The 13,833-nt window shown below is 33.3% G+C and overlaps 1 protein-coding gene across 2 annotated transcripts in view; it reads right to left on the bottom strand.

The window, feature by feature from the left end:
• Positions 1 to 372: 372 nt before the first annotated feature.
• Positions 373 to 13,833, bottom strand: part of LOC126824628 (oxysterol-binding protein 1) — a 57,915-nt gene continuing 44,454 nt past the window's right edge. The window contains exons 6-13 of one of the 2 annotated variants that reach the window (XM_050553895.2): positions 13,475 to 13,604; positions 12,559 to 12,777; positions 9,155 to 9,400; positions 8,699 to 8,816; positions 8,118 to 8,317; positions 5,452 to 5,621; positions 4,864 to 5,084; positions 373 to 4,391 (exon numbers count right to left, since the gene is read on the bottom strand). In XM_050553895.2, the coding sequence (XP_050409852.1) occupies positions 4,246 to 4,391; positions 4,864 to 5,084; positions 5,452 to 5,621; positions 8,118 to 8,317; positions 8,699 to 8,816; positions 9,155 to 9,400; positions 12,559 to 12,777; positions 13,475 to 13,604 (1,450 nt within the window). In that variant the 3' untranslated portion in view covers positions 373 to 4,245. The remainder of the gene's footprint in view (positions 4,392 to 4,863; positions 5,085 to 5,451; positions 5,622 to 8,117; positions 8,318 to 8,698; positions 8,817 to 9,154; positions 9,401 to 12,558; positions 12,778 to 13,474; positions 13,605 to 13,833) is intronic. The other variant, XM_050553896.2, reaches the window with a different exon arrangement.

Raw genomic sequence — 13,833 nt, 5'->3', positions numbered from 1 at the left:
AAGCTTGCACTACAAATGTATATTATAGTTATATTTAAATGTTATTAATTTTAATCTGTAAAACATGATATTGTTCATAACAATATTTTCATGTTGTACTCCATACTTTTATATACAGCTTAAATTTCAACACAGAATGTTATAACCAATTCAAATAAAATCAATGATATTTTACAGCTCCTTCGTTTTACTTACTACTTCTACGGTCATTTAAACACTGGACCTGTAACTGATACGTTACGTCTATCCTGTGAAAGAGATAAAATTCTTTGAAAGTCTTTCAAGAAGATCACCTAACTGTTCTGTATGATTAATCTATAACAATCTTATATTGAGATGGTGCAAGCTTTAAAAGAGTACATTAACTCCAGAAATATCTCATTCCTTTATTCATTTGTACAAAACACTTAATGATTAGAAATTTACAATCATTGCTGAATTTCACTACCCCGGAGGTATATTATTTAGCTCTATATACACATAAGATTTTATAATTAACTGATTTATATATTCCTTACTTATATATATTTTCTACTGGTTAGTTCAGGTAATCTACAGTATAATATATAACAATCATCCATTACCCTAACTCATTTTGAACACATAGACAACCTTCCATATCTAGATATATTATACTCTTAACAAAAACTAACACTGGAAAACTGAGACTACAGACATCTTTCAAAGGACACAATCATCTGGCTGAATGACTGTTTCTTTAGCTTTTTTGTGGCTCTATTAAATACTGTCATCTGTATACAAGTCAAATGATAAATATTCAATTGTTATTAACTAGTGATCAAAAGTTCTATGATACTTTTTATTCACCATTCATTAATATAATGAACAGTTAAACAGGACTTATGTAAGAGGTAATTCTTTCTTTGGGTCTTAAATATTATATAAATTATTAATAGATTATTTATTAACATGACAATACCGTAATAAACTCTCGATGCCATCGGATGGCTCAGATTTTGAAGTTGATTAGAACAATTCGGCCATTTAATGATTTAATTCAAAAATGGAGAAGCGATGCTAAGACATGAATGACCAGTATGGTGATTACGATCAATTCATACATCTTGTCAAAACTACCACCATTGATAACTTCGCTCAAAATAAAGTAATTTGAATGAAATCTTCAATCTATTCATTTTGAAATATTACAGTGAGAATGGCCAGCTCTTTATCTAAATCTAACATAATGCCCCTTTAATTAATAATTATTATATAGTTAAATAATTTCTATTATAAATTATTTGACAAGTAAGATAGTACATGATCAACTTGTATAGAATGCACTCTCATATTTAAAGTAATTATTACATCCCTGTATATAACTACAACAATATCAAAACATAATACTTGTAACTATAGAATGCACTCTTATATTTAAAGTAATTATTACATACCTGTATATAACTACAACAATATCAATACATAATTTAACAGTATTTTGTACTGGTGCAAGTCAGTTTCCATATACTGTGCATGAACTTTTGGCACCATGAAATAATGGAATTAACCAATGGGTCAAAACAAAGACAAAATGCTACTTTTTGTTACAAAGCTAACCACTGAACCACATTTGACAATTCTGACTGACTGGGGTGTTTATTTAGAAATTGTGTTAGACATTGACATAAATTAGTCCCGACATTAATGCATTTGTTTTTCCGCAATATTTACATTTATTTCATATGAACATAATAATTTCAAGTTTTATAGTAGCCTGTAATATTCACTAGAGATACACATGGTATTATTTCCCAAGTGGTTCATATATTGTCACACTTTGGTGTTTGGTTTACATGTACCTTGTTGAGTCCAGTATAAATTTAAACTGTGTCTATTGTAAGGCAATAACAATAATAACAATTACATACAATGTAAATTAATATTACTATATCTATGTACCATATACTTAGTTGTTTCTATAAGTGACATTATTTTACAGTTTACACATGGTATAAGTAATGTATATGAAGTATAATAAATATATAATTTAGCTGAATTCTGGAGCCTTATACACAAAAATGTTCATACCATATCAATAGCCACTATAACATCATCTTCCTACAGTACCATGATTTTATCGAAAATAATTTATGATTTTATTGTTTAATATTATCCAAACTATTTCATGGTATTAATTAATGTTATGCAGACTCGATCACCATGATTTAAATCCAAACAATAGCATGATTTGTTATTACAGACTAAATTGCAATTTACTGAATGACTAAAGTTCATAATATAGCGCAGGTTACAACCCAGACTATTACATGATTCAAATCCAAACAATAGCATGATTTGTTATTACAGCCTAAATTGCAATTTACTGAATGACTAAAGTTCATAATATAGCGCTGGTTACAATCCAGACTATTTCATGTTATTAGCACTGGTTACAATCCAGACTGTTCCCTGTTATTAGCATTGATTACTACCAAGATTGCTCCATGATATTAGCACTGGTTACATTCCAGACTATTCCACTTTATTAGCCCCAGTTACAATCCAGACTATTTCATTATTATTAGCATTTGTTACAATCCAGACTATTCCATGTTATTAGCACTGGTTACAATCCAGACTATTCCATGTTATTAGCACTGGTTACAATCCAGACTATTTCATGTTATTAACACTGGTTACAATCCAGACTATTTCCGGTTGATTACAACTAAGTTGGCTTCATGATATTAGCATTGGTTATAATTCCAGACTATTTCATAATAGTGCACAATTCAGCCTATCTCTGTGATATTAACACTGATTACAATCCAAACTATTTCATGTTATTAGGACTGATAACAAACCAGATTATTTCATGATAGTGTCACTGACCACAATCCAGACTATTTCATGATAGTATCAATGATTGCAATCCAGACTATTCCAGAAGTACATTGATTACAATCCAGACTATTCCATGGTAATATCACGGATAACAATCCAGACTACTTCCCATTAGCACTGATTACAGTGCTCTGCTATCGGCACTATTTTACTGTTTAGATTATATACTATGATTACCAATAATTCATGAACTTAGCTGCACTGAAGCTACGTATTTATCAAGGTATTCATTCAAAATTTCATTATTTTAGCTTCACATGACTGATTTTAAAATAGTTTTCATAAATAAGACCCCAGTTTCCACATATATACATGTACTATAATTATTTATTACACATGCCGCAAGCCTTATTTATATATTTAATAAAACATATTCTAACCCAGTAATATGCAACAATCAAATAATATTATACTCCAAGACTAGTGGTAAAAACACTTCATGCGGGAATCTAATCACAATCATCCGGTGAAGAAATTAAAATATTTTTAAATTGTTTTTTGGTCTGCATAATTTTGTTCCATTTCTTCACCAAGAGTGTAGGACATTATGAAAAGTTGGTCACACAGGTACTATTGCAATGTATTGTAGCCAAGTTGGAAGGCTAATTTACAAAAAAGAAATACAAACACAATAAATGGAGATGGAGAATATTATCAAAATTCAGATTTTTTTTTTTTTCAAGATTCATTTTCATTCATTTCAATTCATCAAGGAATAAAAATAAATTCTACCACTACTACAATTAAAAAGGGATTATTCTTAATATAACAGCAACTGTATTTGCATGATACAATAATAGAGTGTTAAAACAAAGAAAATCTTAACACAAAAAATAAATCTATCAAAAAAATCACTTAATATAATATAAATAATTATAAGACAGAAAAATCTAACTATTCTGAAACTAAATCACACATTATTTCCCAACACTGATAACTAAATCACGTTATTTCACAGCATAGATAATGTTAAACCTATCCTGCTACATACACAGGATTACATGAGTATCCCAGAAAATAAGGAAGCATGTCCAAGAGACAAAGTTCTGATGGTCAATTTTCTTTTTTTAGACACTATGTAGAACTTTATACTCAAATCACAAATAAAACACTTTAGCTATCTGACCCATATATTTTCATCTATTCACATACACAGCTAATGTCTCCATGATTCCTTTCCACTAACTGGCCTGTCAATGTCTATTAAGCTTCTATGGATCATTTTGAAAGAATCAGTCAATCCTCTTTTAACCATTCACAATGAATTATTATAGCACCTATATTCACAATAGCATTTTATATTCTCCTACTTGTCATGGTACATCTCCTCTTAAATTGCTTATTTTATTATGTCACACTATATACACTAATCACATTTTATCACAAAAAGATATCTGGACAGCTCGACCAATCTTGTCGACTCTTACAGTTCCAATATTTACCAGTAAACTGATGTATCTGATTTCCAGTGATTGGATCTTTGTCCTTCTTGAACCATGTAGCTGTGTAAGGTGGAAAATCTCGGCCTGGAATGTAAAAGAAAATTTCAGCATGATAAATAACATCGTCAAAATATTAATCAAACCCTTTAGGACCTGTCTAAATTCAGCTCTGCTTCATTTCTTTTCTGAAAAACAAACCTACATTGACCCCCAAACCCTCCCCTCCCCCTTTATCTGACTCACGAATAAGTGCTCTAATATAAATGATGTCCACCCCAAAATATTGGTTTTACCAATCCACTTAAGTGAGAGAGAGAGAAATGGGGTTTAACTTCCACTCAACACAAACTCGGTCATTTTGGGACTAACATTCGGTTCAACTGCGACAGAGTTCAGCTTATGTCAAGATATTTCTGTTCATGATTCATTAATAACCTACACTTAATCATCATATCATGTTTTTATCCACAGTGTCGTTCAACCCACCCACTCAGTTCTGTGGGTTATTTGTTTAAATGTAAGTGCTGCAATGGTCCCTTAATACAAAATATTTTACCTTCTGCTGCAGCCTTTTCTGCTTCCGCTTCCCGTTTTCGTCGAGATGCTCTCTGTTTTTCTTCCAGTAGTAACTTACTATTATTAGATTCATCCCACTTTCCATCCTCCATCAACCTTTGATCAGGCCTAAGACGTGAATCTGTGGGAGCTACACCATCTTCTGGTTCATTTAACTGAACAGCAAGTTGGGTAAAATTATAATATTTCTCTGAACCTGGTCTGAAATTACAAAACAATCTGTTATTAACTGAAAATATCTTGTACAAATGGAAAAATAAAATGATTGTAAAATAATGAATGTCAACTAACTCTTACCATGCAAAATGGGACGAAATCTGAGGTCCTATGTGTACTTGCTACTTAGAATTTGAAATAAGATTAAGTCATAGCACTGCTGTCTAGGAAATATTTTCCTTGTAGTACACTGCACATCGTATGCCCATCTTCATTAGCCCACAATACCACTTTTTTTTATTGAGAAATTTAGAACAATAAAATCATTTTATGTCACTTCATTTTGATTCTATGACAAATATTAAATGTGGGATCTAAGGAAGGAATAAGCTACTCAATCGCTTCTACTTACGGAAGAGGTCGACATTTCCACAAAACTTTATGCGGTCCTGTTTCGAAGACTGGCTTTCCTTTATTAGATTCCTCTACATGTAATATCTGTGCTCCTTCCATCTGACAATCCCAAGTTCCTGTTAATACCCACTTTGGTTTATTGGTACTGTCTGTTATAACACCTGTTACCTATAGCAAACATGAAAGTAATTCAACTTTATAGACTTGGTGTAACCAATGTCTGTAATATCCCTGTATTTCTCTCATCATTTATTATTTGCTTGTGGACATTGGGGCCCTCCTGCACTATAATGCAAATCCACAGATATTTAGCTGCTTGTAAAATAATGGCTATGATCACAAAATCCAGACTATTAATTCACACATCTGATCTAACAAAATTAAGAATTTGTCGGACCAGTTGAGTTCATTTGCAAGGAAACTTCATCTACCAGGAATTCTGGTAATGTCCCACCTAACCATAACCAAGGAAAGAAGAACAACGCCAAAAGCTTGTTTTATAAATCATGCCTTTAAACTTTAATGACCACATGCAGGCCACAAAATTTCAAATTTTGGCGTAACCAGAAAAATGGTTGCGGGTTTATGCTCTGCGTAACCATTTTCTTTGGTTACGCCAGATGATCATTGCGTAACCAATTGGTTACATAAAATGGTTGCGCTGTTTTCATGTTTTATCCAGATTTAAATGGTGCTATTATTCATTTCCACTTGCAGTGAATGTATTTTTTAAAGAAATAACTTGACTAACTTTATTCTTTTATATTTAATATTATATTAGGTTAAGTGTTAATGACCACGGTGTCCCCATTTAAACAATATAACATTAGAAAAAAAATGTTCCACTTCACTAAATCCCTACATTTTAATAATGAGGGGAATCGGTTCCAAAAATTACTAATGGATTTTCGTTTTTATATTATATCTGACCTTTAAAAACCAGGAATGGTAGCTACCACATTGTTTTCGGTCACTGAAGACTACATGCGTACTTCATATTACACTTGTCACTTGCAATCATTCATCCAAGCACGTAGCATGCGATAGCCTAACTCATAGGTATAGCGACTGATTGACAAACAGTGTTTATTATAAACCTCGGCACTCTATACACAAAGTCTCAAAAGGAAACAGAATAGTTTGATGTCATGAAATAATATTTAAATAGACAGGAGAGTAAAATCGTTTACATTATCTCTCGAGCGATGCCGGGGAGGGGGTCAAAGTTGACGACATACATACGGGTCATTGGTACTACAGCATGGCTATAGTAAAAACTGAAAGGAACACGTGTAGTAAATTCTTTGGAAATATAGCCGACATGTTAAATAGTCAAACTCATTTCTCATTTTGTGTTTGAAAATCCAAAGGTACGCTTTCAAAATTTATGGCATAACTAATCATTTAAAGAATTAGGAGTGAGGGGCATTTTTAAATCAACGTGCTTGCAACTGGTCAATACGACAATAGCCTACGTGGTGTCAAAAACCAGTAAAATGGAGAAATGAAATGCCAAGAATGAATGAATGGAGTTTGTGCTATAATACAAATAATTTAGACCCGTGTCACAAAGTGATCCTGTATAAAAATTGATCAAATGTGAATAAATCTGTTAATGAAATTTGTTAACGTAACCGATATTTCAATTTGCGTAACCAGGAAATCGGTCGCAGGTTTTTGAGCTAGGGCAACCGCACGTAACCGATTGGTATCGTTCGCGTCAAATTTCGTGGCCTGACATGGACTATGTATCCACAATAAATATAAATATTGCACACTGACATCTGATTAATAATCCTTGGAATCAGACAGCTTGACCATCGAATCTACCTATGAAATCTACATTTCAATTCAAATACAAATATACACTTCACTGGAATTATCTCATGATCTTGGCATTAAAAGACAATATTGGTGCCAGTCATTATCACATATGTGATAGAACTGGTTAAACACATTCCAAATATAATTTTAACACAGAGATCATTGCTACGATAGCCGAGTAATACAGGTTTCCTGAACCGGAAGTGACGAACGCCAAAGGAAAACACGTTTCATCTCTCTATATAACTGACTGATGTGACAAGTGATAACGGATATACGGGCGAATTTCTGCTCACTAATAATTCCTTCGAAGACCAAAAGTTGTTGTGTGAGATTGTGAGAGGATATCTGACAATTCATAAAAAGAATTGACTGCCACTAGATAAGTGAACACGAAAAAACCCTTAAAAAGCCTGTGCATTACCATGTTTTTATAAGGTATAGAATGAATATAAACAAGGGAATGTACGGACTACTTCTATTTTTCTCGTGTTCTCTTATCTAATGACATTCAGTTACTTCATTGAATTGTCAGGTATCCTCTTACAGTCCCATATAACAACTTTTGGTCTTCGAAGGAATTATTAGTAAGCAGAAATTCGGCCGTGTATCTGTTATCACTCGTCACATCAGTCAGTTATATAGAGAGATGACTCGTGTTTTCCTTTAGCGTTCGTCACTTCCGGTTCAGGAAACCTGTATTACTCGGCTATCGTAGCAATGACCTCTGTGTTAAAATTATATTTGGAATGTGTTTAACCAGCTCCATCACATATGTGATAATGACTGGCACCAATATTGTCCTTTAAATGATCCAACCTAAATCATAATTTCACTAACCTTCCTTGGTGTTTCTCTAGAGAAGTAGCTGTAGGCAGAGTATTTCAGATGACATTTATCACCATTTTTATGATTAGTAATATCCATTTCACCGTGATTATCTACCCATAGTTTACCAACTATTATATTATGTACCGTTGTTGTAACTTTACGCCAGGTATAATGATTACCAGTTTTATGAAAGATTAAATGGGCTATACCTGAAATATCAAAATATCAAAAATTATTTAAGTTCGTAATAGAGGTTAAAGTTTTTAACAGACCTTTCCCAATTTTGGATAAAAGCATTCGGGTCATGAGAGGACAAACCGTATGGATAATTAGCGTTCTATGACTGCCCGTCACAGAGTTACCTCCACTTTGCCGAAAACCTTCTGAACGCAATAGAGACTACATTTTTTAGCAGATTCGTTTCAAACCTGAGGTGAAGAATAAGGGTCATGACAGGACGAACTCTCTGAATGGTGGCATCTTCTTTGTAGGGAATAGATTGGTTTGTTCAAATTAAGCAAGATCAATTATTTTTGTGTTTAGATAATATTGTATGTCACTGAAGTTTCCATATCAAAGAAAATGTTTACCAAGGGGAATAATCTGTAAATATTTTCCACGGAATTTACTGGTCATGGTGAACTCTTGCCAGCATGTCCATCCACGTCCTTCTGTATGCATTGCTAATGCTGGAGGATGATGTGAGACCTAAAATACAAATTTATCAATTAATTGATCCCTTTCTCAAATCATTATTTATGTGGTTGTCATACCCATTTTTAAAACAGCATGTAACATAGACATTGATTATGATGACTTTCAATTATTTCCATTCTCAGCTTATTCTCGTATTAGATATCGTTACTAATTGGCCTTGCTTGTCAAAAAAAATTTTTTTTTTCTCTTTCAACATCAAGATTTTCAGTTCTTCTGATAAGGTATTTTTGAATTCAGATTTACTCGAAACATCAATAATTGTGTAATGCCTACCCATACTAAAATTATTTTCACATATTTTGATTTTGTTATTAATATTTTCTTATTACCTGCTCAGCTATATTCCTCCAGCCTAAATCATCTAATCTATCACATTCATACGTTTCTCCAAGGAGAGGATTAAAGGGTTTCCCTGTTCGTAACAAGGTAGTGGAAAATGCGGAAATAGTAAAGGCAGCAACCCAGGCCATTTGTTCAGCTGAGTCGTCACATTTGACTGCTTTCTCAAGACAATCTGCATATTCAAATTCTTCAGTGATTCGTTGCAACATTGATAAAGGCTCGCTGAAATTCACCTGTAAAATTGATAAAATAACATATTGTTGTTTTCCAATGGATACAAGACGCTAATGAATATTAAAACTAAAGACCTCACACATTGATGGCAAAGAAGAACAAGCAAACAGTGAGGCTGATGTCCTCCGCCGAAATCCCAAAATAAACAGATGACACATATTAATTAATTGCACATTCATCTTCATCAAAAGTATCGAGTAATCAAACTAATTATCTTTGCTTAGTCTAAGCATAAAATGACTCAGGTTTTGAAGTACCTGGTAGTGAAACTATACACTAAGTTTCATCACTCTCCATCAGTTAGAATCAATGTTATCTTGTCCCAAAGCATCAACCAATGAAATTGCTTAGCTCTAACGGGGATATTAATCATTGAACTCAGTCCAGACATTCACCTAATGAACATCTATACTTTAATAAAAAGCAGAGTTGTTATGTTCAAAAATCTTGACCAATCAAATTGCTTATCGCTACTTAGCCTAAGCAGAAATTTAGTCTTAGTCAATCTACTGATATAATGAATATATACTCAGAATTTCATCGCTCTCACCAAATAAAACCAAAGTTATCGTGTTCCAAAGTCTCAACCAATCAATTTGCTTATCTCTGCTTAGCCTTAGTGGAAAATGCGCATCATCAAATCCTGTCAAGGCCATCACCTAATAGACACTTACATCAATTTTGAAAATTCTACCTCAATTAGAACCAGCGGCTGCCAGGCAGAATACGCCCACATTTTCAAGAGATGGATAGAGAACAAGCTAACAAGAAAGTGATTTTTCCTACAATCAAGGGCCATAATTCAGGAAATTACAATTCGATATGCGCAAATATCAAAAGGAACTGAACGAACGGCAGCCATTTTGTCTGTCAATTTTGGGCCGATTTTCACGAAATTCGAACACAGTCGTCCTCAGGGTGTAACGGTGATATAATAATACGTTTTTTTAAATCAGATAAAAATTATGACCTCTATAGGATCCACAAGCTAAAAATGCAATTTTCGTACAATCAGGGGCCATAATTAGGAAGTTACGGTCCGATATGTGCGAATATCGAAAGGAACCAAGATCTTTGGGTTATAAACTTATATTTCAAGTTTCAACAAAATCGGATAAAAATTGTGACCTCTATAGGGTCCACAAGCTAAAAACGCGATTTTTCGTACAATCAGGGGCCATAATTCAGGAAGTTATGGTCCGATATGCACGAATATCGAAAGGAACTGAGATCTTTGGGTTATAAACTTACATGAAAATGTGGGCGTATAAAAAGAGTTATTGTGTTATTGTCTCAACCAATCAAATTGAAATCTCTATTTTGCCTAAGCAGACAATGGTCAGCATCCAACTTTGTTAAGGTAACGAAACTGTACACAAAGTTTCACCACTATCATTCAATTAGATTCAAAGTTGTCAAGCTCCAAAGTCTCGACCAATCAAATTGCTTATCGCTAGGCTTACTTGAACCCGAAAATGCTCATTTTTAAACTTAGTCAAGGTATTGATGTGATGAAACTATAAACCAAGTTTCATCATGCTCACTTAATTAGAACCAAAGTTATTGTGTCCCAAAGCATCAGCCAATCAAATTGTTTATCTCTGGTTACCCCATCTTCGAACTCCATCAAGGCATTCACCTAATGAACGCCTCCACAATGTTTGAACATTCTACCTTAATTCGAAGGAGAGTTATTGTGTTCCAAAGTCTCCACCAATCAAATTGCTTATCACTCTGCTTACTCTGAGCTGAAAATGCTCATTAACGAACTTAGTCATGGTATTGATGTAATGAAACTATACATCAAGTTTCATCACTCTCACTTAATTAGAACTAAAGTTATTGTGTCCCAAAGCATCAAGCAATCAAATTTCCTATCTCTGCTTACCCTAAGCAGAAAATGCTCATCTTCGAACCCAATCAAAGCATTTACCTAATAAACACCTAAACCATGTTCGAACATTCTAGCTCAATACGAAGGAAAGTTATTTTGCCCAAAGAGTGTGATGGACCGACAGACAGACGGACCGACAGACAGACCCATTTAAATGAAGTGGGGTTTAACATCCTACTTTTCTACTGGGCTAATGAACACAGGCATATGCCATGCATTGTACAACAAAGCTCAAAACAGTGGGATCAACCCAGCTCGCTTAGCCACCGTGGCTCCCATAAGGTATTAAACCAAATAGAACCTCAATAAAAATGAATTTACAGGTGGTATAAATTATTGTAAAATGTACAATATTGTCAGTAACACTAGCTGTTTGTTAATATTATTATTCTGTGATGAAAATATAAGTCTTGTCTCCTACCTAGATTATGAATAGTGTATTTTATTACATTGACAGTGAAGCTGATAATACTATAACAAAAGACCTCCATATAATCTCCTATTACTAATTAAACTTTTATTTATATACCATATACACATAATCATCAAATACAACTAGATAATAATAGATTATCTCTTTATCAACACACGAACAAATATAATAACAGGAAACATTGTCACATAACAGGAAACATTGTCACGTTTATCTCAAAATAAACTAAAATCATGACATCAAATGAAATGGGATTTAATTTTATACTAGTTAAGAGAGAGAGAGAGAGAGAGAGAGATGGAGTTTAACATCCACTCGAAACAAACTAGGTCATTTCGGGACTAACATATGGTTTAATTCTATTTCAATAATTCGCTTGCGCGTAGGGGTCTTTAGCAGTGGGAGGAAACCGGAGGACCCGGAGAAAACCCATGAGGTTGGACAGGCGACCCTACTCCTTGTCACGTACAACCGGGGATTCGAAACCACGCCAGTCCATCTAGTTAAGACTAGTCCTACTTATATTTTCATTTCCAACTGTCAGGGGATCTTTAGTGTATAAGTGTACTGTCTAAATGAATAGGCACTTGCCGGGTTCTCTCCTTGATCTTGTTCTATTGACAAAGGGGAGAGCAAGCTGGGGAAAATATTGATGAACAGATACAAAGAGTATAAGAAAGCTGACTGAAGAGGAGATTTGATAGATAATTAAAATGTTCTGAATGTCAACTAGGAAATTGTCATAATTCAAAAAGAAATCACTATAATTTAAAGACTGAAAACTGTAAGAAGTGTTTTATAACTATGCATTAGTATTAATAAAAATTTACCGGCATAGGTATTTTGGACAGCTCTTTTCCTATACAGTTCTTCATAATGCTCCATAAGTTAAGACTATAATTTGGCCTCTCAGGTATTCTAGTTCGACGAACACGTTTCGGTGATACCATTTCACCGCCGGTATTTAATGAATCAACAGATGTCAACTGACGAACTTTGAGCTTATCTTGGCTAGATGTTCGCTTGTGTTCTGACTTAAGAATTTCTTTCTAAAAATAAAAATATTCACAAATTATAAACTGGACTCTTTCTATAAATCATGTGGTTTATGATACCAACAGCATATTCTAGTTTACGACGTGGTCTGACATCATCATCCAATATATAGGGATTTTACATTAATGCTTGTTTAACATGTCAATCTTATCCCATACCAGGGCTTTTACTTCAAAATTTTGCCAGATTGTCAATTACTGATGTATTTTGTTGACCTCAAAGTTTACAGCAAATTTGAGCATTATTCTAATTTCTAATATTTTAAGGCATTTTTACATATAGGAACTATGACAGATAAATTCTCTAGCCAGTCCATTTCACTGACAGTCAGTCAAGATTGACAGAAATAACTGCAATAAGAGCCCCGTTCCCCGTCAATAAGGTCATTATAGTCCTAGAGGAATATTTTTTCCCAAACAGATTTATTTGTATTGTATGATAAATTAGTTTATATTTGATATTATCATCTGATGATTTAATATCCATCCAATCATCACATTGATGTAAATTCATTTCATTGTGGTTTGTCCGAAAGATCAAATCATTAAATGAGTAACATCGATACACTGTATCTATAGGAACTTAAATATACAGCTGTATTTCATACAGTACAACTGTTCAAAATGTAATACTAGATATCAACCATCATACACATAAACAATTTGCAACCAAAGGAATATTCTAACTTACCTGAGTTTTTTGGGGTGAATCTGTTTTGGCAGTGAAGACTCTGGCTTCTGATATGGTATTTTCGGATTCGGATTCACTCGAGACATCATTTGTGTTATAACTCTCCATACTAAAATCACTGTCAGTTCTTCTAGTGAAAAAAATAAATAACCATTAACATTTATCTACAGCACCATAAGATTAAAATATATTAACATTGATCAATAGCACCATAAAAATAAAATATCCATAGCATCATAAAAATCTATTTCTTTCTTACTACTTATTTTCCTTCTATTACAATTACTTATGCAATCTATTTCTTGAACAAAAAATTAGTTTTTTAAAAATTGCTTTGGGGTAAATCTAAGACGGAAAAG

This window comes from Patella vulgata, chromosome 6 (assembly GCF_932274485.2).
Source record: "Patella vulgata chromosome 6, xgPatVulg1.2, whole genome shotgun sequence".
NCBI classification, from domain to species: domain Eukaryota; kingdom Metazoa; phylum Mollusca; class Gastropoda; family Patellidae; genus Patella; species Patella vulgata.
The sequence above is the reverse complement of the archived record's forward strand: the minus strand, read 5'-3'. Positions and strand labels throughout refer to the sequence as shown.